The following is a 27,685-nucleotide window of genomic DNA, read 5'->3' on the forward strand; positions in this document are numbered from 1 at the left end:
GTCTTTAAAAAAATAATCTTTTTTTTTCCACGACCAACCAGCGCTCTAAAAAAATCAGGCTAAAGCTCGATGCACAACATTGTAGACTCGGCCTAAGTCACTACATGAAAGTTCGAGGCAACGTTCTGCTCCTTCTGGCGAGATCGGAACGGTCGAACGTGATTTGCTGAATCACGTAAATCAATAAGTATAAGCCAATCCTGTTCGACTGGCGGTCAACTGCTCAGCTGCTCCGTGAGGCAGCTTGGGATCTTGGGAACTTGGGATTGGGATAGTGACATTAGAAGTTAGAAGCGTCCGCTGTGGCGGTTCCCGCGAACATTCGTTTAACCTCTTCGTTGCTTTTCGCGAGTTCCACACCCCGTTGATCGTTAGGTTAGCAGCATATCTTGTTCTCGCCCGTGTAACCGACGAACGCCGGAATTTGTCGCGTGATGGAAACTTATCTCGCGCGGGATAATGAAATCTTTAGATAACGAAAAAGCTCGTCGACTTGCGATTTGACAGCTAGCACTTTTCACCGACGTGTACGCGTATCGAGTGTCGAACGTGGAGTCCCCGTCGATGAATGCACGCGAAAAGAAATGCGCACGATGAGCACGGCCGCGCGACGGTTTACACTCGCGCGAGCATTGTGATTCGCGCGAAGCTCCGATATATTCCCGCGCTGGGTGATTTGCTTTATCACTCGATAGCAGACCTGCCTTAGGTGCTGGAAGACAAGAGAAATCAGGCCCGTCAATCGGATCGGTCTTACATGATCCGTAAAATCGCCGGGAGATTTTCTTTGACGAGTGATCATCTCGCGTAGTGTAGCGTTTTTTAACGCTTAAAGCGACCAAATGTCAAAGAACAAATTGAACTTAACATTGCCACCTGGTTCGATAGAACCGGTGCCAGAAGCGTCACCGTCGCCGCCGGTTCCGTCCCTACCAGCGTACCCGGAACCAGCAGAGATGCCCGAGTAAGTTCATCGATGTTAAGATCTATATTTCAAGCAGTACTTGTCAACATATTATGCAATGTATTGTTCTACTTTTAATTATTAAATTTTTACTATTAATTATTAAATTTTTTTTTTTTTTTTACAGCGGTATGAGAGACACGTTAAGCATAGAGATCCTCCAAGCAAGGCTGGAGGATCTGGAAATGGACGACGAACAAAAGAAACGATTAGAGAGTTTTTTGGGACAGAAGGAAAAAGTTGGTGAATTGTCTGGTGAGGATTTTGAAAAGCTAGGTGAATTAGGTTCTGGTAATGGCGGTGTTGTCACAAAAGTCAAACATAAAAAATATGGTCTTATAATGGCAATGAAGGTAAATGATTGTATATTAATAAATTTCTAAGTATTTATGATGCATTCATTAATTTTTTTTTTTTTTCTTAATTTTTTTAGCAAATACGTTTGGAAGTGAAACCACACATTAAGAAGCAAATAATTAGAGAATTAAAAGTTCTTCACGAGTGTAACTTTGCACACATAGTTGGATTTTATGGTGCATTTTGCAGGTAAATTTTTAAGAGCTGTTTATATTTTTTCTAAGCATATTATCTCCTTTCTATGTACATATGTGAACATTGTCTCATCTAGATATATTATAGATCCATTTGTTTTAGTCAAGGGGAAATTTGTATATGTATGGAATATATGGATGGTGGATCGTTAGACCTAATAATGAAAAAAGCAGGACGAATTCCGGAATCCATGATAAGTACAATCACGTGTGCTGTAAGTGAAATTCTTATATTATTAATTTAAAGAGGAAAAGAGAGGAAGAGGGTCTTGTAAGATAAACTTTATCATAACTCTGCCAAAGATTACCTTCTTTTAACTGATAACAAGAGTAGTATTAATATTAAAGTAAATATTCTATTTTCGCAACACTACACTTCACTTTACTTGTTATGAATAAAACATAAGCTCGAGATTGTTAAGCGAAGTATTTAACGACCGAATCGAGATTCACGTAGTAATAATTATTAATTCTTAGTAGTAACGATTGTAATAGAAAAGAGTACGCGTTTAATAATACGTTTCTCTCTCCATAATTCCACCCGGAAAATGACGAATGCATAATCGTCTCAATTCGTCGTAAATCCAAAGAAATGCACCTAAAAACAGACAAGGCCAGTAATAAAAAGCATTAAGTGGCATAGTTTTCAATACGTATTCCGTGCCAGGAATATAGAGCAACGCTCCCGTTAGGAGAAATTCAAAAACGAAGGAAAAATTGACGAACCAATTGTCCATTCCTTGTTGAAAGATGGAGTTACGCCTAGTTTTACACATGATCAAATCTATCATTTGCGTGATAACAATGGAAAGAAAGTATCCGCTTTGCGCCTCGTTCAAGAGATTCATTCTATTTTCGTAATTCCACGTTTGGCCCCAGGAATCTTGTAAATCATTGATAGACGGATTCTCCCATTCTATTCGTAAGCCCAACAGACGATCGGGCATAAAACCATTCGCCATAAGCACCACAAAATAAGTGCAAAATCCAGCTAATGCCTGTGTCATTCCTATCTGGCCATAAGTGATGGATATCAAACGCTTATTCACAAGTTTATCGTATTGAGGATTTCTAGGCGGTCGGCGCATTATATCGGACTCTGCCTTTTCGTAAGCGAGAGCGATCGCGGGAACGAGGTCGGTACCGACGTCGATGCAGATGACGAGTTCGATGACCAACGGTAAAGGAATTCCGAGTATCAAACTGCTCAACATTGGCAACATTTCCGGCACGCTCGAAGTCATCGTGTATGCGATTGATTTTTTTAAATTGTCGAATATTAAGCGGCCTTCCTCGATACCGGTCACGATCGACGCGAAGTTGTCGTCCATGAGTATCATATCTGCGGCGTTCTTGGCAACGTCAGAGCCGGCAATTCCCATTGCCACTCCTATGTCAGCCTTCCGCAATGCCGGTGAATCATTAACGCCGTCGCCAGTCACTGCGACGATCTCTCCTAGTCGTTGGCAGCTCTCGACAATCAGCAGCTTTTGCTGCGGTGATGTCCTCGCAAATACAATCTCCTCATAACGTCGTATAACATTATCGAGATCACTCGCGTCTATGTTTCTTAATTCGGCACCAGTGATAACGATCGCGTTGCTAGCATCGACGAGTTGCGAATTAATCACTTGTGAATAAGACTTGTTTTGCAGGATCGCACGCTCGTAAACGCATTCGTGGCCTTCGCTTATGATACCGACTTTTTTGGCGATTGCCATCGCCGTCACGGGATGATCACCCGTCACCATGATCACTTTAATACCAGCTGTACGGCACTTATGCACCGCCTCGGGAACGCCAGGCCTCGGAGGATCTTGCATACTTATAAATCCGACGAATCTGTATCCTTTGACGGGAAAATTGTAGGATGCAGGCGAGTCGGTGTTGAACTTGTAATTTACTCCGTATACGCTTGCAGGTAGATGCAGATCGCAGTACGCTAGAACACGTTCACCAAGGTAGCCCAACTCCGTGCAGGCTTGGCGAGATATCGAATGATCGACGATAGTCATCTCTTTCGTCTTCCCGTCTGACGTCAGTATCGTTACGCACTTGTCCAGGATCACTTCTGGAGCACCCTTTAATATCATTGTGTAGCCATCGTGAATTTCGTTTCGATGTATTGACATCTGACATCTGATTGTAGAGCTGAAGGGTATCTCGGCGACTTTCGGATGAGCCTCACGATACTTCTGCGTTTGATGGATGTGCTCGCAAAACTTAAGGATACCAGTCTCGGATGCGTCGCCGATGATTTCGCGCTCTTCGATGGGGGCCAACATGAATGATTCGGCAATAAATTCGGCACGCAAACAGAGAGTAGCAGCACGTAACATCACGGTGAAAGCCGGCTTCTCCAGTAGCAGGTCTCTCTCGACGCCAATTCTCTCGCCAGGCGGAAAGTTATATCTGGTGTGGCCGAACCACAAATTAGACACGGACATTTTGTTCTGCGTGAGCGTGCCCGTCTTGTCCGAGCAAATCACCGATGTCGAGCCTAGTGTTTCGACTGCTTCCAGATTTTTTATCAAGCAGTTTTTTGTCGCCATTTTCTGGGCCGTTAGCGTCAAGACTGTCGTTACCGTTACCAGTAGCACTTCAGGCACATTGGCAATAATTATACCGAGCAGATAAGTAAACGCTCGTACGATATTAGGCTCGAGCAGCAGTGACAAGCCGAAGAACACTATACCGCACAGCATTGCTACAATTGTAACAATCTCAACGAAATGTCTGATTTCCTTAGCGATTGGCGTCTCTATCTTCGTGAGATGCGACGTGAGGCCGGCCAGACGGCCTATCATCGTACGATCTCCTGTAGCGATCACGATTCCTTTACCGTAGCCTGCCACAGCGAACGACGTGGAGAAGGCTACATTCGCGGACTCGAGAGGATTTTGATCGGTGGGATAATTGGTGCGTGTCACCGGCTCGCTCTCGCCAGTAATGCTTGAATTCTCGACTCTGAGGCCGTGACATTCGATTATTCTGATGTCGGCTGGAATCTTGTCACCCATGCGTACCTCCACTAGGTCGCCTACAACCAGCTCCTCGGTGCCTAAACGTAACTTTGCTCCGTCGCGAATCACATTGGCAAAAGTGGGCACCATTTTCTTGAAAGATTCCATCACCTTGATGTTCTTCGTCTCTTGTATATAGGCAAATATCCCAGAGAATATGCATATCGAAATAATGATGAAGCCTAGCCATGCGATGCCAGCCTCGGCTTCGTGCGTAAAATAAGTGAAAGCGTACAGGAGAAAGCATAAAATAGAACAGACCCAGAGTAGTGAAGCGAATCCATGGAACATACATTTCAGAAATTTAATGTATTCTGGAGTAACTTTGGCCGGTGACAAGGCATTCGGTCCGTCTCGTTCAATTATTTTGCGTACCTGGTCGCTTGTCAGGCCTGTCTCTCCATTTGTGCTCAGTCTTTCGTACAACTTTTCCAAATCTATTATGTGGTCGTCAGTCTCCAATTCTTGATGTAACTCTTCTATTTCCCGTTTGCTCAGTTTTTTTTTGTGCGTGGTGGATATGTGACCCGTTGTTTGCTGCGCCTTCAAAGTATTCTGCATCTTCTTAATGCAAAATATTTTTTAATATCGATTTAACACATAACGCGCGAAAGAAAATGAGCGAAATAAAAAAAATGTACCACTTTTTCTCTTTTTGTTCTTAACGATTTGTATGACATGCACAATTATGTCACATGTACATTTGATATACTTTCATTCGTTTGTTTGCATCATTGCCAACTCAACAATCTCGTTTCTTTATAGGTACTAAAAGGTTTAACTTACTTGCGAGATAAACATGCCATTATGCACCGGGACGTAAAGCCGAGCAATATTTTGGTGAATAGCGCGGGCGAAATCAAGCTTTGCGACTTCGGCGTTTCCGGGCAACTGATTGATTCAATGGCTCATTCGTTTGTCGGAACACGAAGTTATATGTCGGTAAGTTATTACATAGACAAATGCTCGTAACATTGTGCATAATGTGATATTGCGCGTTGAAATTAATCATCGAACATTTTCAGCCAGAAAGACTCCAGGGATCACATTATTCGGTGCAGAGCGATATTTGGTCGCTCGGAGTGTCGCTCGTAGAAATGGCAATCGGAATGTATCCTATACCACCCCCGGACGACAAACTGTTAGCTTCTATATTCGGCCCGGAATGGGTGTTACATGCCGGGGAGAATCCACCGGTGACGGTCAGCAGCGAATCTACATCTACGCCGCCTCCACGACCACCAACGAGACGTAGTTAGTATTTGCCCCATGAGTTTCCGTTCAATTTACGCGTCATGTCACAAAATAAAAAAAAAAAACAATTATTATTTTTTAATATTAATCGATGCAAATGTTGATCGCGTAGGTACGCAGGCCCCCAAACCCTTGGCGGTATTCGAGCTGTTAGAATTAATAGTTAACGAACCACCGCCAAGACTGCCAGCCGGATTATTCAGCAACGCTTTCATAGATTTCATCGATCGGTGTTTAAAGAGAAATCCAAACGACAGAGCAGACTTGAAAACATTAACGGTATGTTCTTCTATCTGAAATCAATTATTAACAGTTGATCGATTGATAACGATAATGGAGATATTACGATACAACGTTTATTTTAGAATCATGAGTGGATAAAAAAAGCTGAATCCGAGAACGTAGACTTCGCTGGATGGGTATGCCGCACAATGAACCTGCAACCGTCTACGCCAACGCACTTATCAACTGTGCAGTCCTGAATAAATGTAACTCTTACATACTTGACTACATATATTCGCGTTCAGTACTCTTAAGTTATGCCTCGATTCATTTAGGTTTTTATTCGTCCAAACGGTGGCGTATATCACTTACGTTCTCCCTTGCTTATCGTGATATCTTTTTACAAAATTACCATACTTACATTTTTGACGTCAAGTGCGCCAGACAGATCTAAGATATTAACACAGATATCATTATTCAGTGTTGAACATTACGCGGGTGATTTACTAAAGAATTTAATTACAAAAGCGACTGTAAGAATTCCAATTGGTGTCGTACATTGCTATCTATTTTAATTCTATTTTCTGGAACTTTTTTCTGCAGAGAGAAATGGCTACGTTTAATACGTGTAATAATCTATAAAGTATCGTGACGATACTTTATGTATAGATGAAATACTTGTCTTGCGGATTGATTCTTGTCGACCGGATCAGTCATGTTTCACTCGGATTTTGCTCGTTCAAGAGATTTGTACGCAGCACGCCACTGTGCCAAATATTAATTTCGTAAGATTCATTTTACGTTTTCGTCTTATGCTTCTGTTGAAAGTATGTAAGATGTGACAAATTTGCAATATAAGTTTGTTATTAGATTCATGGGCAAGTTATGTTTCCCGTGATATGATATTAGGATGCGCGAATGAGCATTAAACTTACGAACGTCGTTTGAGAAAATTAATTAGATCGAGTTACTTGTATAAGATTTGTACCTGACATCCATAGAAACGTTATTTACACGATCAAAAGTTTCATTCTTGATCATGTTAAACTGTTGTTTTTACATCAATGCGCGACTTTGATTAGACACGGTTGCAATCTTTATTTTCACTCACTCGTTCAGACACGTGCGCGAGCACACGCGTTTTTCACATTATACATAGCAATCGTTTTAAAAACTGGCAATCTAGAGAAAATATTTTGATAATATAATTCGAATCTTATGAATTCGCTTGCGATTATAAAATTTATGCGAGTTTATCAACATTAATGTGTAAAACTTACATTTAATAGACTATTGTGTACATTTAAGATTTTCAAAGACCAATTCTGTCATTACATAATCTTTCATTGGCAGTACATTGACAAATATACAAAATAGAAGAAAAAAAAAAACATCTGATTTTTCACGTAATCGCGATTGCATTGCGAATAATGAAATACTTTGTAACACGATTTGAGCTATTTACATACTCGATAGAATTTAAAATATTACATTATTATAGTTTTTTTTTTTTTTTTTTTGCTGCAAGATATACGTGTATACAATGGGTGATATTCTCGATTCCTTCCCAGTGCTAAATATGCGATAAAGACTGGATTTATTATCGGTATTTTACATTAATTTAAAAACATAAAATGCATGAGTAGTACAGTGAAGTATATCTCACAGTTTCATTTTGTTGATGAATAAAAAGTAAAATATGTATGTACACGTGTATATATGTGTGCGTGTGTACGTCTATGTATACGTAAGTATATATATGCGCGCACACATGTACATAAACTAATCATGCGTGCATGTATGTACACGCATGATTTAATTATGATAAAAAAGATTCTTGTGCGTCCAATTGCATGTCAATCTGATCGTGCAATTTTTACGAATGATCTTGAAAAACTTATCTTGCCATTTTACGATTACTAGTGGCCAATTTAAAATTCGTGAATAATTGCAAAATTAAATTTAAATTAAATTACTAATACAAGTTTTTCTTCATTTCAACACGTCGTGTCATCTCTTATGCCTCAGTCAATATAAATCGCTGCAATTTTCCACATATTCAAATAGCATTTAATCATACAAACAACGTTTAATCAATGATACCGCATGAGTTTATATCAATTATCATTGGTGTGAAAGTTGACAGACTGGACATACTTCATTAGTAGTGAAAGTACGCAAATGTATAAACGGTACAATAGAATTGTTCTGAAAAATACAAATAGATTGCGAATATTATGGCCAATTCGTCATTCATTGAAATGTCTTACGCTGAATATATTTTGTAGATGTAATCTACAAGCTGGTCTCGTATCGCATGTAATAACTATCTACCAGTTAGTTAAAAAAAAAAAAAAAAAATCACCGAATTAAAGTATTACGAGTGTATATATATATATGTGTGTGTGTATGTGTGTGCATGCATGCATGTATGTATTTATGTACGTACGTACGTACATACATATTAACACACATACACACACGAGTTGTATACTTGTCCATGTGTGTATGTGTATGGGAGCGTAAGACGCTCAAAAATTAAAGTCACGTTACATTTATATCGCGATCAACGGCAACATACAATAATATTAAGTAAGGATAAACGCATATAATGCATACATTGTTGTAAAATGGTTTCTATTATCTACTATAGGAAGACAATACACACGATTAAAAGATATCCGCGAAAAGATCGTGTCGTAAAGTATATGAAAATGCCAATATAATTTAGCAATTTTATCAAGCGATGATTTATAATTTGCGAAAAGTTCGTAATTCCTAGCACTTATTAAAATATGTGCACATTCCTTGTTGCATATATGTGCATAATAATTGCAGTTGTATATTGATTCATTGTCTAAACGTTATCAATTATAAATACAATAAAATCATCAATGTTGTAATTCTACGCTCGATATCTGAAAAAAAAAAAAAACAACCCTAATGTAATAAGATAATAATACTATGAAGAGAGTGATGGAAATGGACTGATAAAAATTTCTTCGAAGCCAAACAGGTACGTATTAAGTTATAAGTGGACATGTAAAACATTTCTTTTGCATTTGCTTTATTTTGCTGCACTTTATATATTATTACGTTAAACCTTACATTATATAATAGATATACAAACATGAGTGTAAACGCATGCAAGCGAGCGCTCGTATATGTCATGTATTCGTGTATCCTATTTCCTTGTAGTTTTATTTATGGGAATAACTCTACGAAATCAATCATTATGTAATAGGACAGAATGCAACGAAACATGCGAAATGTTAGGAACTTCAATGATGACAAGACTAATTGAGAAAAAAAAAATCAAAATCTGAGTAAAAAAATTAATAGTCTGAGAGTGCTATTACATATATCCGACAACGATATTAATTGTTGGACGTAGTGATTGACTGCGGGATAAAATGTTTCTTGAATTTCTCTAAATTTTCTATCTCACAGTCAATCGCTACGTTCGATAATGTCGAATGTATGCAATAGCAGTCTTAATCGTCTTTACAATAATTTGTTGGATTATGCATGTAATAGTCTTTGAATTCCTCGTCTAAAAAGTCTGAAAATTCTATATAATCGGAAAAATCTGTATAATCTGAATTTCCATCGTACCAAGAATCCAAATCATCTAATAAACATATTTCCGACGCACTACTAATATCGGACAAATCAACGTTAACTATATGCAATAGCGGACTATCTTGAGTTATTTCTTTTATAATGGATTCTTTCATTGCTGTTCCCCCAACGACTATTTTTAATACTATATTGTTAGTTCGAGTGCTGCAAACACTATTAGCAGCGCGAAGAGTTGCATATTGGATATTCTTACAACCAGAGATATCTAACAACTGTAACTGAGGCGAAGTCATAATAAGCGCCATCACACCTCGATCGCTAAATGAACATTTTCGGCACTCCAATTCTTTTAAGCCACACACATTTTTTAAGCCATCATCAGTAATTTCATGTATATAACTGATAACTAATTTTTCTAATTTTGATAATGTAGCAATAGCCGTTAATCCAACATCACTCACGTTGAAACAACCTGTTGGATACATGTAAAAATAATTTTAAAACGTGATTAAAAAATCGATCTCATATACATGACAATTATAATTTACCTGTAATGTCCACGTTAGTAAGCTGCTGACAATGTTGTACTAAATGGGCAAGAAACTCATCTGACACTTTAAAATTATGCGTAAGTTTCAAGACTTGCAGATTGACGAGATGAGTCAAATGAAACATATCTGCCGTTTGTGCGGAAGGAAAGTCTCCACTGAATTCCAACGTTTTTAAATTTTGGCAATGCTTGCCAATAGTTTCCATCGTGTGTGTAGCTATGCCGACACAATCGTTTATTGTGAGATGTCTCAAATTTTCAAGACTTTTAAGTGCCTATAAACGTGACAACATCGATGCAATACATATCATTGGTCAAATAATAAAAAAAAATGAGAATGAAAAAAATTATCTACTTACTATTGAAAGAGGATTATCCTGAAGATAATCGCAACGGTCTAAAATAATAGTATGCATAGTTTTTGGTGACAAGCATAATAAGCATTTGCCCCCAATATTGTTTCTAGTTATTCCGAGATATTCCAAGTTTTCATTTTGCTTAAAGAGATACTTTAATTCGTTATCACAACAGTACGTAGACGGCCCAAAATAGAACTTAGTTATATTTTTACAGTTACTTGCTAACGTACGTATACCCGACGCACAAACTGTTAATGCAGTAATATCGACATTTGTAAGATTAGGACATAACTTTCCAATAATAGTCAGTGTGCTTTGGCCTAAGTAATGACTTGGATCATTCAAATTTATTCCCGTCAAGAATTTGCCACATTTAAGCAATATTTTACGAAGTAAAGCTGTATTAATTGAATGAGTGTGTGTAAAACCCCATGTAGAAGGTGAAAGGTCTAATGTCTTCATCATATGCCAGGAATCTTGGCTTAAATCTCTCCAGCGTTTACAAACTGCAAATGTATAAGCAGTAGTTATATTTAATAATACCAGATTTATCTCCTGGTAAATACTAATTATTTTTTAATATGTGTACTTAAATAAATACTCACCTATTTCTATACGAACTCGGTCTATAATTGGCAAAAATCTGAAGATATGTCTCAAGCAATCGTCATTCAGTATGTGTATAGATACATTTTCAGATTCATTTTGCAGATCTTGTTCTTCTTCCATAGTAGACTTTTTTTCAGAAGGCTTGTCGGTCTCTTTTCCCGTTGCACAAAACTTTTGTTCTATACTGTCAGGTTGATGCCAAGAGTCTGCAGCCATTACTCTTAAATATCTGTTGTGCAATCTTATTCGTCTTTTGTTTCCAGCATACATCGCGCTGCAGATAATTTGGTTAGAAATAAGTATCACTTGTGACCGTGGTAATTTGCTGGCGAACCTGTTGAAAGCTTACCTTATTGCATCTTCCACTTTAGAAAATGTAACAAACGCATAGTTACTTTTTCCTTGATTTCTGCGTAAGTAACAACTATCAACGTTTCCATATGTAGAGAAGTAGTTAGTCAGGTCCTTGAAAGTTGTCTGGTATGAAAAGACGATAAAAACAAAAGAAATGTGTTATCAAGTAGACATTAGAAAGTTTATAAATAGAATGCCTAACTTGTATTGGCATGTTATCGTGAAATATTTTCTATTTTTATGCCCCAAGGGATAAATGTAAAACGACATGATAAAAATACAAACCCTTTCAGCCAAATTGCTGATGAATAATTTTCGTATCGGTACGCCGTCAATCATTGCCGCGCATATAAAATCTAAGCGAAAAGACAAACACGTGAATGTCAACCAGATGAATTTCCGTTCTCAAATTCATTATTATAAATGTAGAAATATATCGAGTGTAAATGTAATATTTAAGTCGAAATTACCGTCGGACACAGCTGCGCTTATGTGTCGAAGTACTTGGGCGTAATTAAGCTCCAGAGTATCGTCCATTTCTGATAACTACCTAACAAACACTTTACAGTTTAGACACTTTAGACTGATGTTGTTTTGTGAAGTAAAAACCGTCGCATGCGCAATAATCAGCTGCTATAAATCCTCAATAGCGAGCATACTTTTATAACGAAGTTTCCATCGGGAGTCAAAATCAGAGTCGAGTTTGGTTGTGCACTCCGGCGTATTATTATTTAATTTAATCTTGTTTTATTTTGCTTTATTTTATTAATATCATGTTGCATTTTACTTAATTTTGTTTTATTTGGCTTTATTTTATTTTAGAATGTCTGATTTCTCGTTGAGTCATACTATTGAAACCACCGATCTTCTGACTATATACGACGGCGCGTTGACTCGTTTTTTTTATAATTTATATTTTTTTTAATTAAAATAAATTGTATAAAGAGACTACAGGTGAAACCTAATCTGCCCTATGACGTTGACCCGTCCGTCGAAAGCACCGATGGCGGTCTCGTAGCGGATTTTCTTGCGAAAGAACTGACAAAATTTAGTTTTGAGAAATTCCGCCGTAATATAAATTAAATGAAGGCTGACATATTATTTTTATGTCTATGGCTGCTCTGCCGTCGGTGACAGTCCGATGCGCGCGCGTGCGGACGAGTGCGGCTGCGAGTAGTGAGAGTGCGGATAGTAATAAAATGGCTGCTGGGAAACGTCAATACGCTCTCCGCGCTGATACGTGCTGCCCACCCTCGTAATCACGTTTGTACAAATACGTCGGCAACGCGCGCGACGGTGGACGGCGGATTGCCGCGAGAACGACGCATGTCGTGCGATTGATCGGCAGTATCGGCACCCGGGTGCTGCTTCCCTTAATCGTGCGCACGCCGAAGGCTGAGAAGCTGAGCCGCGGCTGAGAGCGGTCCGCGCGTGCTGACGGGATGGCGGAGTTCGTACGCGGCGGGCCAAGCGTGTCCAACAGTGCCAAGGTACGTGTATCCTCACATTAACGTCAACCTTCTGGACCAAGCGGCGTTCTTTTTTTCTTTCGCGTGCTTCCGCCGCTGAGGATGGAATCGCCGATTCTCCTCACTCACCCCCTGCGTTAGTTGCCCCCCCTCGCGTTCTTTTTCTCTCACGCGGGTATTTATTTTCTCTTTTGCGCGGGTGAGAGACGAAGGGCCGGCAGAGTGGCATACTTTGGATTCGGGCCTAGGCTCTATCTCCTTTTGTATCTCCTGCACACATTGAAATCAAGTATTAAGTATATAGAAAGTTTGTCTCGTTGCATTTAGTTGGAGCTTAGCAGCAAAGGTGGATCTCCTAGTACAGGAAGTGAGGATGGTGGTCAAAACGAATCGTTGAATGCAGAAAATGAATTTGACCCCTTTCTTGAAAATATACCGGATGATATACAGGATACGGAAGAACCCGATAGTGCAAATGCTACTTTGTTAACGGCGCCACCGGAAAATCAGTGAGAATATAATTTTAATTTTTTTTTTTTTTTACAAATATACTTAGGAAATAAACTGGGCTTGCAAGATATGTGCATCACTATTTGATTGGAAAGAATAAAAATAACCGAAATATGTACTATATGTATATGATCTATTGCAGATGGTATCACGGTCGATTAGATAGATTTACAGCAGAGGAAAGATTGTGGGATGCAAGTAAAATGGGTAGTTATTTAGTTCGCGAAAGCGATAGAAAACCAGGAAGCTATGTCTTGTCTTACTTGGGAAGGACTGGAATTAACCATTTCCGAATTACAGCTGTCTGTGGAGATTATTACATTGGTAGGAACTAAGATAATACAATTAAAAAGTTTGTAATTATAATATTTCTTTGTCTTTTACTAAAAAAATACTTTAATTTATAATATTACTTTTAAAAAGATTTTAATGTATTCTATTTATTTTAAATTAGACTTAAGATAAATTATGAGATTAAATAAATATTTGCAACAAACAAATTAAGCAACATGCATGTAAGATATTTGTATTATTTTACAAAAATTTGTTAGATATAGGTCTTTATTAGAATTTTGATGTTGTAGGTGGCCGTCAGTTTAATAGTCTATCAGATTTGGTCGCGTATTATACGCATTGTTCGGATCTCTTAAAGAGAGAAAGACTTATACATCCCACACCACCCCCGGAGCCAGTAAACGATAAGAAACGAATTGTCGCGATACTGCCATATACGAAAATGCCGGATACCGACGAATTGAGCTTTCAAAAAGGAGATATATTTTTTGTGCATAATGATATGGGCGATGGATGGCTGTGGGTCACAGCTCACAGAACTGGCGAACAGGGTTTAATATTTCGCGAATTAGTTGAGGATCTTGACGACTCTATAGATCCTAACACAGTGTTTTCTTGGTTTCATCCTAATGTTACCAAAAGTGAAGCAGTTGATATGCTAGTAAAAGCAGGACCTGGAAGTTTCCTAGTATGAAAAATCATGATTTTCTAACATTTTAAATATTTTTTATTAATTTTATTTAAAAACTTTTTATTTCTACGAATTTCAGGTTAGACCTTCGGACAATAGCCCGGGAGATTACTCACTTTTTTTTCATATAAACAATCAAATACAAAGATTCAGAATCGAGAAAAAAGGAGTACGATATCTTATGGGAGGTAGAACGTTTGAATGCCTTGACGCTGTAATCAACAGGTATATTTTTATTACGTTAATTTTTCTTAAGAAATATTTAAAAAAATCTGTTCGTTATCTTTTATTACAATCGCGTTACGTCACAGATATCGAAAGGAACAAATTGTGGAAGGACATACTTTAGTTCAACCAATGGTAACTGAACCTGACGGCAGTGTTAGAGTAAATAGAGAAGTTCAACATGCCGAGAAAATATATGCGACTTTAAGAGAATGTCGCGAACAGTCGGGAGCGAAAAAGAATAAAGGGATTAAAATGCAAGGATATTTGGAAAAGAAGTCGGAGAAAAATAAAAAGTGGAAAGCCCTATATTTCGTTTTGTTGGTGGATGCTACCGATACACATCTTTATTTATATGATAACCCCAAGAGGACCAAACCAAAAGGTCTTATTGACTTGAGTTGTGCTTATTTATACCAGGTGTGTATATTAAACGATATATCATACCTCTTCATTATTAACGTACCAAAACCTTTGATCTTTATAAAACGTTAAATAACAAAAGTAACTAATAACACGATGCATGATTTACATGTACTACGTCTTATCGGTTGATGAAGAAAATAACACCTTAAATAAGAGAGCGGTATGAGTTACCAAAGTGTCTTTTTAGGTCCACGAAAGTGTGTTTGATAGGCCTCATTGTTTTCAATTAGTTGAACGTGCTTTACCATGTTTGGCCACTATAACTTATTTGGCTGCCCCAAATTCCGAAAACGCATTAGACTGGATTAATGCCTTGAAACCATTATGTGTATCACAACTTACCCGTGCTCCGAAAGTCGCCCGCCTTCGTGAATTACGTTCATTGCATCTGCATATTTTAGACGCACATAGACTTCCGTATAAACTAGTTCCAAATCCGTTTATAATAGTGGCTTTAAATAACGTTAAAGTCGCTCGCACAAAGGTTAAAACCGGATTACATCCGCTCTGGGATGAAGAATTCATTCTAGAGTACGTATGTGAATTTTATGTGAACTCATTTTTTGATATATAAATCTTTTTACTTATTTATTAATTTGTCTGGTAGAGATGTGCCGCCAGATGTTATGTCTTTCTCGCTTACTTTATACAATAAGGGCAAGCGTAGCAAAGATACGGAAATTGCTGATGTAACAGTTGAGTTGACGAGCTTAACTAACGGGGAAGAAATGGACGAATGGTATCCGTTATCGGGAGTAACGCCAATCGGAGAATGGGGCGCATTGCGTTTACGTATACGGTAAAAATTAAAAATATTTGCTACTTCAAGATAATAAAATATAGATACCTATAATTTTCGCTATAAAAGTTTCATTATTTTAATAAAAATATATGTGCTACAGATACCGACATGACTTAGCTATGCCTCCGGAGGAGTACAGCCCTCTTCAACAATTACTGTTGGATCCAGAACTGCATGTTGTCAAAGCATTAGCCGACGTATGCCACTTAGATAGAGTACCCTTGGCAAATAGTCTTCTTAGAATTTTTAGGTATAAATAATTGTTCTAAAATCTTTTTATTATAAATGCATAATCGTAATTTATCTTGACACTATTAATTTTTTAGGTATGAAAGAAAAGAAGCGGAGTTATTGCGATCATTAAATCAAGCTGAAGTGAGTTATAAACATTTGGCATAAAAGCAAAAAATATGAAGTGTATAAAATTGTAATTATAAAACGTATTTGAATTAGGTTGAAAAAGAAGATGAAACACCAACTCTGTTTAGAGCTGCCAGTCTTACTACAACGTTAATGGATTTATATATGAAATCTGTTTGTACTTCGTTTTTGAAGGCTGCTTTGCGTGATACGATCGTCAAATTAATTGAAAGCAAACAAAGTTGCGAGTTGAATCCAACGAAAATGGATTCTCCCGAAGACGCGTGCAATAATGCTGAATTTTTATTACAAGTAATTTGTTTTGTAGTATTATGTGCTTATTAATATAATTAACAAAGTTCGTAAGATTTTATATTATATAAATACTTATACATTTATTGTTTAATATTTTCTCATTTTAGGTGTTAGATGAAGTTACATTAAGTATCTTTACAAGCCCTGACGCTTGTCCAAGAACTCTCAGATATATTTGCGGATGCTTACAAAGAGCAGTCGTTGCCAAGTGGCCACATGAAAGACTAGTCAGAACGCGGGTTGTTAGTGGATTTATATTTCTACGCCTTCTCTGCCCTGCCATATTAAATCCTAGATCGTTTAATTTAATAGCTGAGCCTCCACCTCCATCTGCTGCAAGGTATAAAATCTACGTGTATTTAAAAAAAATATTCGAATTAAATTTACACTAATATAAAATTAATTTATCGTTTCGAATATTTTTAATTTGTCATATAATTATTTCAACTTAATTTACAGATCATTAGTCATGGTGGCAAAGTGTCTACAAAATCTCGCTAATTTAGTTGAGTTTGGTGGGAAAGAACCGTACATGGAAGTTGTAAACCCATTTATACTCAAAAATAAAGAGCGAATGGTCGTGTTCCTTGACCAGCTATCTGTAAGTTTATTTTATATTTATTTTAATTTTATATATGTTTCACACATTTATTTACGGATAATTTTTATTATTAGTTTTTACATATATTTTTTTAATTTTATAAATTTTGTTTTAAATTGTGATAAAAAATACGTATTATATTTGATTTTATACAATTGTGCACACAGAATGTTGCTGAAAAACCAGAGCCATCAGAAGCTACGGATCCAAGAACTAAAAGTGTATCAGATACTGCGAGAGATTTAGCAACGTTGCATCATATCTGCGTTTCACATTTGAAGGAACTTCAAGTATTATCAAAGACACAGGTATGTTTCTAATTTATAGTTACAAAGGGTGTATGACATAGGGATGTTGATGCATAAAAATATCACATTTTTTGCTTATAGCCGACAATTAAACAACTGGTAACGGTGACTGAAATGTTAAGCAAACATAAGCAGAAGTATATGGAAATGATACGGTAGTGCTAGAGTTATAAGCCATGAACAATGCCAAACACAACATAACGATTTATAATTTAAAATCAATTTACGGTTAAACATATAGTAGTATTTAATAATTACGATTAAGTAATTAAACGTACAGACTGACGTGCCATATATATTACTGTATACACTCAAGCCTACATCTATTTCATATGTAATTAGAAGCTATATACATATACAGTAACATGACAGTGATATAGATACATACAGAATAATTTAGACGTATGACAATTTTATATTTACTTAGATGCTCGAAAATAAATACAACTCAAATCGAAGTATTAATGTTTTTAGTAATTCTCTAAACCTGTTATCCCAAAAATATTAAAGCATTATTGTCGTTTTTCCGCGATGCAAACTGATTCTCTCAAAAAAACAAAATGATAAATCTGTAATCGAGATTCCGAAAGTGTTCGAAAAGAATAGTTGTTTCGAATGAGGAAGGAGGTGACCGTGATAAGGATCTGTTGTTAAAGCCATCCTAGATCGACAGCGAGAACCTTGAGTTGCATATTACCCGATGATAATAGAAATGGTAATAAAGCGTAATCTCGCAAATCATGCTTTTACGTTGTACAGTAATAGTAAAATAATGGAAAGATATCGACATCAAAGACAACTGTTTCTCGTAGCTCAGCTAATCGCATGTTTTTTTTTTGTTTGGCTAACCTACATCCGCGGAAGTAAACGTCTAAATGTATATTTATACATGTAATTATATTTAAAGAGATGACAAGTGGTTACAGTATGTATATGTTCATATACATACATATAGACACAAATGCATCTGTATATGTACTCACCGTCAGGAATGGCGTTCGTGGTGCTGCGACGGCGGCTAGCGTACGTGATCTTGGCGTGGTGTGCGTCGAACCGCTCACGAAGCACGTGCGTAGATGTTCCACAGAGCACCGGTCACCGAGGACTGAGAGGGAACGTGGCCTCTCCCTACTACACCTCCCCGCACTCGGCGGCCGAGAGAGGGGGAAGTCACGTACGCCAAACGCTCGTCGCAGCAAATGCCATGTCTGCCTTTCAGTGTACATATGTATATACATATTTGTTCATATTTTTTGATAAGATAAAATATATTAAATACAAGTTTATATATGTACTTTAATACATTTGAAGAACTTTAACAAATACAGGCAAAATTGACATGTAATTGAATTTTTACATAAAATTTCGTGATCTACGAATTTCGATTATATTAGTTGAAACATGAATGCTGTTAGATAATATTTATGAATAATTTTAAGTCTTTAAAGAAGACTGTTATCAATGATGAAGTATTGTTAAAAAAATTATTAACAAATATAGCAACTTTAATAGTTACTGGGAGAAAAGTAAATAACGTTGATGAGCTATAATAATTTTATAGGCAAGCATTCGACAAGTGAATGCATATAACAAATAGGTTTTATATAAAGTTTTATTATGAAATTGAATTATGTAAAAAATGATATCTATTCTGTCTATATATATACGCATATTTTTACTTTAGCTGAAAACATTAATATTAGAAAATACTACGTATATGCACATTTGAGAATGTGAAAGTTGTATCATTTGCATTTGTTTAATGAAGGATTTAACCCTTGATTGCATTTTGAACATGTTATAGAACCTAGTCATCATATTTACGTTGTACATTGATTAAAGGATAAATTCATTGTATCGAAATAATTTTATTGTCAGAAAAAAATACTCAATTAATTTGAGTATTATGCTATGTTTAATCGTCGTTTATAATAATTTATTTGACTATGAGTATATCGTAATAAATCATGATTTATTATTTATTAATATATATTTATAAAAGTATAATAAAACAAATATACATGTACATATGCATATTTATTCTATTATAAGTTGCGTTAACGTAACTTATATATTATAATGAATTAGGAAGTGATTAGTAAAGTAGAAACCTAAGATTGTTACTTCTTAATAACAATATTCGACTTACGCTTCTGTTTAAAGTTTAGAAGACAAAAGAGATAGTTTTAAGTATATTTGATAAACTTTCATATAAACTTTAGAGAAAGATTAATTTATAAACATATATTTGCAGAAATATGGCTTTCTTATAATAAATTTACTATCTATACGTAATAAATGTGTACAGTAGACAGTATTAAGCCTTTGGTTAATTATATGTTAATAGTATGTAGCAGCAAAACTTAATATAGAAAAGCGATGTTTCTCCCGTGTCCAAATTTAATTGGCATGCAAGTTTATTTTGGTATAATTATACAATATTCAGTATATGATTTATGTCTATATCCAAACGGTACAAAAAAGAATGAATTAGTTAGAGATACATAGTTATGTCATATACTCGTCTTTCCCCCACCTTTTTCTTATATATAACTACCAAATAAAGTCCTAATAAAAAATTGCAGACTTAATCACAGTATACTTAACTAACTTGATGTACTTAAAAATATCTAATCACAGCACATAATGAATTAAGTTTGCAATATCGTTTTTGCGATTCAGAATTTTTTTCTCGTTTAGATTAATAATTTTAATATCTTGGCAAGTATTTTGATGTAATACAAAATGGCAATACAAAACTTAATTCACAAGTTATAAAATAATCATATATCGATTAAATGTTATTTTACTAATATTGCTGTTTAATTAAAATCCATTAGTGCAACACGTGATTGATAGCATATAACAACTAAATATCTATAAAATTAAAAGTAAATTTGCAATATATACACGTCATATTTTTTATCTATTTGTTTTATAATAAATTTTCTGTATATTATATAGAGACAACAGGATCCAACACTCGTTTATATGAATATTAACGTAAAACTTGGTGTGATATTTACGAATTATTTATAATTTTGCATTTATATAAGTATAAATTCAATGTCTTTTTGTGCCAGCTTTAAATGTGTAATTAAAAAAAAAATAAAAATAAAAAAAGATTATTCAATCAAGGGTTAAGATGCTTCAGTAATGGAATTGCATGGCAAGCTGCCAAGTAAATTTTTTTTATGCAACGTAAGTCCATTAGTAAAAACCTACTATTAGGTAATTTGTTCTTTCTTAATGTATAGAAAAAATTGTGCTTGCAATTCATTACAGTATTTCTATAGAATAAGCTTTAAATCTTTTGTGCACTGTGAACGTAATGTAAGGCTTTTCATATCCTATTTCTGCGTTGTAGTAGTTGAGTAAAAGTATTGGTGTTATTCAAAGATTTATAAAATACAGCATCGACGTTTTTTGTGCCCGCTACTACCAGGTGGTTTACCTGTGCGTTCTTTATCTTTTCGAATTTCCCTGACCTGAAATATATCAATAAAACTTTGAATTTTTTTGCGATATTATTTCAAATTGCAGCGATAACGAGAACTTGATATTACGCAGAAAAGTAATATACGAGACTGATTACGAGCATGTATTAATAATAGTAACTCGTGATGCTAATTGAAATTGACATTTGAAATATATAGAAAGAAACGTTTACTCACCAAAGTATAAAATGCATCATCTACGCCCATTCTCGTTTTCGCAGACGTTTCTACAAATGGCACACCGTACTGTCGCGCGACTTCTCTCGCTTGAGTCATATTTACTGCCCAAGCTTGCTGAAGATCGCACTTATTTCCCACTAGCACCATCGGTACTTCTTCCGCATCTTTTACTCGTTTTATTTGTTCCCTATATGTCCCAATGTCCTGTGTTGCCCAACATACAAGGTGTTCATTTTAAAACTGTCGAGTCAAACAACAATTAACTGCTCACCTCGAAACTTTTAGCCGAATTTACGGCAAACACTAATAAGAATCCTTCTCCTGTTCTCATGTACTGATCTCTCATTGCACTATATTCCTCTTGTCCAGCTGTATCTAATATATCTAGAAGGCACGTTTCACCATCGATCACCACCTGTTTAACGCACATCACAGTGTATTTAATAAATAAACAAAGAATAATAATAAGTAAAATAAAAAGGCACAATCTTGTATATTTTTAGATTTCTACGTTATTGAATTAATTGTATTCAACACTAATTCAATGTAAAATATATAATTAAACTGTTAAAAATTATTGTAAAAATGTGAAAAACGTTAACTATGTTTTGCTCACTTGTTTTCGATATGAATCTTCAATGGTAGGGTCATATTCGTCGACAAAATGATTTTGTATTAGTTGGATGGTGAGAGCTGATTTTCCAACACCTCCAGCTCCAACTACCACAAGCTTGTATTCCGTCATGATGTAATTTCTTAACAAGTTGTAGCTTCTATTACCTTTTTCTGATCACTTCTTGGGTTATCTGTAAATAATAAAAACATACAAGATAGTAATACATTACATGTATCTAGTATAATCTCTGTTAAAATTGTTAGACTATTAATAAGCCTTATCAAAGAAATTAATTTTTACAAAAATCTTATCAAAAAGATAAGATAAGATGATGTATTTTGAAAACATATTATATTTATGTTAGCCAAAGTGTCGTATAATTAATGTTAAAAAAATTAATAAATGTTATGTACAACTGATTGTGTAAATTTGTTAATAACAAAAAAAAATTTAATTAATAAGTTAACAAAAAAAAAGAAAAAACATTACTTTATATTCAGGTTGATATTTTATACAATTCCGTGAGAATAATTAGTAAATTTTAGGTGCTTAATCAAATAATAGCAAGTAATATTAAGATACTTTTTATTTAATATGATAAATAATGTAATAAAAACTTTAATTGACAAGTAACTCAGGTCAAGCAGTAAAAACAGCTTTACAATATATTATAGTTCAATTTTATATGCTAATTGTAAGTCTATTCTACAACCAAAGAATGCAATCAGTCTATAACACATCAAAGCATAGCTAGCAAGGGAAACATCGCTAAATGTACAAGCCAGCATAGTTTAATGAGAGAAGAGCATTCAACGGTAATAATCTTGAAGCTGTTTAGCTTATTAAGCGGCAGCCTAGTGCCGTGTCTCCTGCTCAACGCGATCACATAATCGCTAGGTATTAGTCATTTGCAATTATTACATGTGCTTAACGGAGACAGACGGATGCACACATGACGTTCATCTTACTCATAGGTCATTCTCTAGCAGGAATTTTGCGAAATCTTGGACGAATTTTGGACAACAGTAGGAGAGGGAGGAGAAGAAGGAGGAGAAGAAGAGAGAGAGAGAGAGAGAGAAAAGGGAGCGATATAAATAAGCGGCAAGCCGCCGTAACGATCGCGAGGCCGTGCGAGAAACTTGTGTAGACGGACACATACGAGAGAACGAGCGACTGCAGCTAGCAGTTGTCGTCCGGGAACGACGGGCTCCTCGACGTAGAGTCTCGACTCGAAAGAAAGGGGACGGAGCGGGAGGAGAGAAAAAAAGAAAGAAAGAAAGAGAGAGAGAGAGAGAGAGAGAGTAATCGGCATTGCCTTACCCTTCGTGGTAAACAGTAAATGATAGTAGAGCGGAGAAAAAAAAAGAAAAAAATAGATAAAGAAAGAAAGAAAGAGAGGGAGAGAAAGGGGAGAGAGACAGACAGACAGAGAAGAGAGAGAGAGAGAGAGAGAGAGAGAGAGAGAGAGAGAGAGAGAGAGAGAGAAGAAGGAGAAAGAAAGAGAGAAAGAGAGAGGAAGGAGAAAGAAAGAGAGAGATAGACGAAGGAGAAAGAAAGAGAAAGAAGGCGAAACAGAGTGGATGAGACAACAAATGAGAAGGAAAAAAGAATCATGTTTCGTACATTTCGCTACTTACCGCAATGGTTCAGGGAATGCTCATTTCACACGCTGCGGCTGCACGAAACGGACCGTTTAAAACGCTCCTCCTCTCCGTGGTATGCACGCTAGTTGCGTATTAGTCACCGGAGATACCATCTGGAAAGGAGCATCGTCAATGTTGCCAACCTAGTAAGTCCAAAGAGATCTTACAATTATCTCTGCGAATATCGACTGCCGACTCTTGGGATGTTGACCGGTCACGCAAGCCTGGTTGATATACTCGCAGCTGCTCTCACAGATGACGCTGATGACACTTGTTCGCGACGCGAATGATCGCGTTGACGCCCGCATTCTCTCCTGCGATTATTTCACGCCGCAAACGGATTTGGAAGACGGTTGCCGCCGCACGCGCGATTACACCTTTCTCGTAGAATCCAGAAAAACCCAAGGTATCCCTTTTCTATCTTTTTCCCGTATCAAAATATCACTCTAGCGAGTTAACTTCGTCGACGGCTAACTTGATTGGCAAAGTTATTGGTAAGAACGATATAGATATAAAGAACGAATAGAATAAAATGTTTTACTTTCCGCAATACATGCGACTATTTATTCGTTGGCGAAAAGAATAATTTCCGTTTTGATAATAATTAGAAACGTAGTATAGTCTTTCATTGAACGTATGTTACATCGTGGATTGAGATCATCGAAATTATTTGCCGCGAGTACAGAATTAATTAACGTCGAATGGACCGGGACAGTCGTCTCGCGTTATCCTTAATTAAGACAGATAACTAAGACGATGTGCATGCGGGCGTAATCATTAACAGACATAGTCGCATAATAGCGATAAGGATTAATATTGAGCGGGCCCGGGAAATAATGAAAGTAACTTTCCTTTGTGCCAACTTTCGTTGCCAAATCAACTGATTATGGCATTATGCGGTTGGCTGTTACAGGCTTTTAATCCGGCTCGTGAGAGTGCGCTGCGTTGCTAATATTCCGCGTAAAGCGGCAGCGACCGGCGTCGGTGTGACGGCATATTGGCACCAAACTTCCACTTGAAATTTTTCAACCGTCACGTCGCGGGTGGATGGACGATCTTTTCCTGGCAAGTATGCTAGTTAATTCCGCTCGAGTACATGTATATATATCGTGAGTATTCATTTAATTAGCGTGCAATCGAATAAACCGTCGCCGTGACAAGCGCCGGGACGAGTCCTGATTTCGTTAATACTTTCTCGGGGTACAGTCCCGTAGAGTAGTACAGTGATTTATCGATAAACTTTTCGCAGTCGTACGGTTACGAAAGCGAATATCTGGCACGAGCAGAGTTGAAGCGATTCGTCTTGCTAATTATGTTTAATGTTTGCAGGGTTCGATTCCTGTCGATTAATGGCTGTGCCCGCATTCCCGGACTGCGACTTTCGTGCGAGCTGAAGATGCAGAACGATTCGCAAGTTATGATTATCGCGGAAAGATCGCCACAACGGATGTCCCCGTCGTATTCTTGGTCGTAATATCGTCACGTATTTACTACTCCGGATCGTCGCTCACGCACGACGAGTATATGCATGGTACGTGTATGTAAGTATTTGTAAAAGTATTAGATATTTTTGTGCGCTTTTGTGCGTGGCTATTAATCGTCTTTTGTTCATTATCAACGTATAAATGCACATAAAAATGTTGACATTATTTTCAGATGCTGTTTCTTGACGATGTAGCAGGAAGACGTAGCCACCGAAGACGGTGCTTGGTACTGGCAGCAAGGTAAATAATTTTCATTAAAATAATCCATATTTTATTAATTATATGTATACGTTATGAAGAAAAATATATCGGTTGAGATTATCGCATTTATTTGTTGTTAAATTAATAATTTATAAAATATTAATAATGATAATTGTTAATTTTTTAAATTTTATATATAATTTATAATAGAGAACGTACAATACCGATCGAATTTTTTCGCGAAATTGTTAATTTGAGATATTGAAACTATTGTGTACAGTATATTGTAGCTTGGATGAAAATTAGTTATGAATTTAATCCCATCATTTTTTATCAACTCTAACAACGTTCGAATAATATTGGCCGGAGCAAGGTAAAATAATTCTTGTTTGTATTTATACAATAGTTGGTTCCTGTATGCATTTTCATTATTTAATTATTCGGAACTTATCAGTTTTCAATATTCATTGCTAAAGACGGAGTTTATGTAAACGCACGTTTGATCGATTTTGCGATATTCTGCGAAATCTCTTTTTCTCTCTAGCGTGTGCTTGCAGTAGACAGGCAAATCAATCATGTATCGCGACATGCATTATCGGATCGCGGCTGATACTTTCGTTCCGATTTCTAGCGAAATACATTGCCCCTCGTTTCCTAGGCACGATGTAAACGTCGCGACGTTATCTGCAACGGGCTCAGTTGACTTTGTCCGAAATATCATCTCGTGCATCTCGTTCTGATGGGGCCGATGCTCACACACGTTTTCCATATCTGCGTCATAAAAACCGATAAGGACATTGGACATTTCTCCCGGTTATCTACGACAATCTATTAATTCAATTTAAGGTAGGTGAATTACGCCTCTATATTATTGCAGATAGATTTTAAATTATTGCTTTCCTGTAATATTAAAATTGATAAATTTGGCAGTAAAATTTTTTTTTTTTTATTTATATACAAAATTGTTTTAATTCTTTAAACTACGATGATAAATTTGTAGTCTCAATTTAGTTTTGTTGTTTTAGTATTAACTTTTAACTCGAATTTTTTTATTTTAGGATTTGACGGTGAAATTTAGTACGACAGACACCGTGAAATCAGTCAGATACAATATGCGGCACAGCAAAGATGGTTTAGCTAAATAACGAGGACGGATCCCCCTTCTCTCCTCTCATCTCCCGTTGGAATCGCGGTTGCCCTCCGCGCAATTACGTGAGCGTTGCCATTGAATCAATTCGGTTAGCTATGTGACGTCGTATTATCGCTCGCTTTAAATCACCTAAATTATATAGCGGGGTATTCTCCCGATTCGCGTGACTGCAATGAGGATGGGGTGGTTGCAGCACCTCTCTCCCTCTCTCCTTCCTCCGCGCTGTCATTCGCGCCGTGCCATGCATCGCGGTGTATCGCGAGCTGACGGGCAAATTATGATTTATCGAGTGAATGAATAATCATCGCTGTAAATACCAACGCGCGCACATTTGCGGGGAAGGGGGAGAAGGTATAGTAACGCGCCCCGCTCGTAACCCGCGCGAGGAATTCTGGCGCGGATGTGTCGGACGATTTTTTTAAATAGGTCTGCTCACGCGGTGACTGCGTCGTTACGATAATTAAGCAGAGTCGAGTTACATGTATGTTGCGGTACGTACGTTTATCTAATAACCATCGACTAGGATCGTTGCCGAAACGTGCGCACGTTCCGAGCGGCCCGCTAATTGATCGTTCTCTCCGTATTCGCCGGACGATAACGCGCTAATGATATAGTGGCGCGTGTGGGAAAATCAAGATCAAATCCCCGGGAGGGTTGACGCGAATAGGACCTGCGGGGTATTTATTCCCTCGTGATCCCAAAGTGGTATGTCGCGCGCGATAGCGTTATTTCGATAGGATTTTTTTTCTCTTCTGTAACGCGGACGCCGTTAATTTTGCGCGGCATGAGAGAAGCTTCCGGATCCGGAACGATATCCGCGCGTAACGTAAAGTGTACACAGGAGGGAGGGAAAGAGGCAGAAGTGAAGGGCAGAACGCAAGTAATTTGAGGCTTTATTGGGGAAGGCACGGGAATTTTACGAGTTTTCCGGTGAGGCAAATTAAGATTTGCATAACGCGCCGACCCTACCATCCGGCCCGCATCTAAGTGTCGAGAAATGCAAATGTAGCCTCGTCTTTAAGGTTCTCTTGCTCTCTTGCTCTACGTGTCAAAGACAGCGCGGCATAGGAGCCACGATATCTCGTGCTATACCAGCATAAACGCGAGGGACTGTCTCCTCTATGTCTAGTTCATTTTCGCCCATCTGAACCAAAATCCCGCTAAGATCTGCAGTCTTCAGAGCAAAGAAAGCCCTCCATTTGCAGAATCTCGCAGTTTCTCTTCGCCCACATTGCATATTACAAAGTTTAGAATTTCTTCGTGCGGCGCAATGGTAAAATCAGTACAAGTCTTCCATTCTCTTTTAAATGGGCGCATATTGATGGATTCGTTATCCGATCAAACGCAACCTATCGCAACAACTGGTGTGGGCATATAGAGCCAGGAGCGCGCAACCGTCGCCAGCAACGATCGTTAACATTAATCGCTCGCGTTGCAAAACGGTA

The 27,685-nt window shown here is 37.0% G+C and overlaps 5 protein-coding genes and 1 long non-coding RNA gene across 9 annotated transcripts; 3 read left to right on the plus strand and 3 right to left on the minus strand.

The window, feature by feature from the left end:
* Nucleotides 1-259: 259 nt before the first annotated feature.
* Dsor1 (mitogen-activated protein kinase kinase 1) lies at nt 260-8,952 on the plus strand. 3 transcript variants are annotated; one of them, XM_070672254.1, is made up of 9 exons: nt 260-964; nt 1,092-1,317; nt 1,398-1,510; nt 1,604-1,730; nt 5,304-5,480; nt 5,564-5,792; nt 5,905-6,071; nt 6,158-6,280; nt 6,618-8,952. In XM_070672254.1, exons 1-8 carry the CDS (start codon nt 843-845, stop codon nt 6,272-6,274), a joined length of 1,278 nt encoding a protein of 425 aa, XP_070528355.1. In that variant the 5' UTR covers nt 260-842; the 3' UTR covers nt 6,275-6,280; nt 6,618-8,952. The 3 variants fall into 3 exon arrangements, with proteins under 3 accessions (XP_070528355.1, XP_070528354.1, XP_070528356.1); XM_070672253.1 differs by having other exon boundaries at nt 6,158-8,952; XM_070672255.1 differs by having other exon boundaries at nt 261-964; nt 1,619-1,730; nt 6,158-8,952.
* LOC139111752 (sodium/potassium-transporting ATPase subunit alpha) lies at nt 2,025-5,099 on the minus strand. The gene has a single exon (XM_070672240.1). The coding sequence runs from the start codon at nt 5,097-5,099 to the stop codon at nt 2,025-2,027; it is 3,075 nt and encodes a 1,024-aa protein (XP_070528341.1).
* Nucleotides 8,953-9,060: 108 nt separating the features above from the next.
* Nucleotides 9,061-12,216, minus strand: LOC139111757 (putative RNA-binding protein EEED8.10). Of its 2 annotated transcripts, XM_070672249.1 has the most exons (8): nt 12,128-12,216; nt 11,939-12,018; nt 11,754-11,824; nt 11,464-11,591; nt 11,111-11,388; nt 10,506-11,011; nt 10,145-10,421; nt 9,061-10,068 (listed from the first exon to the last, which is right to left on the minus strand). In XM_070672249.1, the coding sequence occupies exons 2-8, from the start codon at nt 12,003-12,005 to the stop codon at nt 9,509-9,511; spliced, it is 1,887 nt and encodes a 628-aa protein (XP_070528350.1). In that variant the 5' UTR covers nt 12,006-12,018; nt 12,128-12,216; the 3' UTR covers nt 9,061-9,508. The 2 variants fall into 2 exon arrangements, with proteins under 2 accessions (XP_070528350.1, XP_070528349.1); XM_070672248.1 differs by lacking the exon at nt 12,128-12,216 and having other exon boundaries at nt 11,939-12,088.
* A 599-nt stretch (nt 12,217-12,815) lies between these two features.
* Vap (RAS p21 protein activator vap) lies at nt 12,816-17,927 on the plus strand. The gene is made up of 15 exons (XM_070672239.1): nt 12,816-12,958; nt 13,265-13,446; nt 13,590-13,771; nt 14,032-14,429; nt 14,512-14,657; nt 14,744-15,077; nt 15,271-15,614; nt 15,691-15,882; nt 15,986-16,135; nt 16,212-16,260; nt 16,339-16,557; nt 16,668-16,900; nt 17,020-17,161; nt 17,329-17,469; nt 17,551-17,927. Exons 1-15 carry the CDS (start codon nt 12,911-12,913, stop codon nt 17,626-17,628), a joined length of 2,838 nt encoding a protein of 945 aa, XP_070528340.1. The 5' UTR covers nt 12,816-12,910; the 3' UTR covers nt 17,629-17,927.
* A 1,924-nt stretch (nt 17,928-19,851) lies between these two features.
* On the minus strand, nt 19,852-23,551 carry Ras85d (ras-like protein 1). Its single transcript, XM_070672272.1, has 5 exons — nt 23,400-23,551; nt 21,763-21,952; nt 21,418-21,561; nt 21,144-21,350; nt 19,852-20,957 (listed from the first exon to the last, which is right to left on the minus strand). Exons 2-5 carry the CDS (start codon nt 21,889-21,891, stop codon nt 20,871-20,873), a joined length of 567 nt encoding a protein of 188 aa, XP_070528373.1. The 5' UTR covers nt 21,892-21,952; nt 23,400-23,551; the 3' UTR covers nt 19,852-20,870.
* Nucleotides 23,552-24,756: 1,205 nt separating this feature from the next.
* On the plus strand, nt 24,757-27,276 carry LOC139111779 (uncharacterized). The gene is made up of 4 exons (XR_011547271.1): nt 24,757-24,946; nt 25,062-25,129; nt 25,749-25,936; nt 26,149-27,276. It is a non-coding gene; the product is annotated as an uncharacterized lncRNA (long non-coding RNA).
* The last annotated feature ends 409 nt before the right edge of the window (nt 27,277-27,685 follow it).

This window comes from Cardiocondyla obscurior, linkage group LG25 (genome assembly GCF_019399895.1).
Source record: "Cardiocondyla obscurior isolate alpha-2009 linkage group LG25, Cobs3.1, whole genome shotgun sequence".
NCBI lineage: Eukaryota > Metazoa > Arthropoda > Insecta > Hymenoptera > Formicidae > Cardiocondyla > Cardiocondyla obscurior.

Coding starts and splice junctions, on each gene's coding strand:
- Ras85d (XM_070672272.1), bottom strand. CDS start 21,891: ATGACGGAATACAAGCTTGTGGTAGTTGGAGCTGGAGGTGTTGGAAAA. Junction 21,351..21,417: donor ATTCGGCTAAAAGTTTCGAG/GTGAGCAGTTAA, acceptor TGGGCAACACAG/GACATTGGGACATATAGGGA. Junction 20,958..21,143: donor ATGATGCATTTTATACTTTG/GTGAGTAAACGT, acceptor GATATATTTCAG/GTCAGGGAAATTCGAAAAGA.
- Vap (XM_070672239.1), top strand. CDS start 12,911: ATGGCGGAGTTCGTACGCGGCGGGCCAAGCGTGTCCAACAGTGCCAAG. Junction 16,261..16,338: donor GATCATTAAATCAAGCTGAA/GTGAGTTATAAA, acceptor TATTTGAATTAG/GTTGAAAAAGAAGATGAAAC. Junction 17,162..17,328: donor TGTTCCTTGACCAGCTATCT/GTAAGTTTATTT, acceptor TTGTGCACACAG/AATGTTGCTGAAAAACCAGA.
- LOC139111752 (XM_070672240.1), bottom strand. CDS start 5,099: ATGCAGAATACTTTGAAGGCGCAGCAAACAACGGGTCACATATCCACC.
- LOC139111757 (XM_070672249.1), bottom strand. CDS start 12,005: ATGGACGATACTCTGGAGCTTAATTACGCCCAAGTACTTCGACACATA. Junction 11,389..11,463: donor AAAGTGGAAGATGCAATAAG/GTAAGCTTTCAA, acceptor AATTATCTGCAG/CGCGATGTATGCTGGAAACA. Junction 10,069..10,144: donor TACTAACGTGGACATTACAG/GTAAATTATAAT, acceptor TGTATCCAACAG/GTTGTTTCAACGTGAGTGAT.
- Dsor1 (XM_070672253.1), top strand. CDS start 843: ATGTCAAAGAACAAATTGAACTTAACATTGCCACCTGGTTCGATAGAA. Junction 1,511..1,603: donor TTTTATGGTGCATTTTGCAG/GTAAATTTTTAA, acceptor GATATATTATAG/ATCCATTTGTTTTAGTCAAG. Junction 6,072..6,157: donor CAGACTTGAAAACATTAACG/GTATGTTCTTCT, acceptor CGTTTATTTTAG/AATCATGAGTGGATAAAAAA.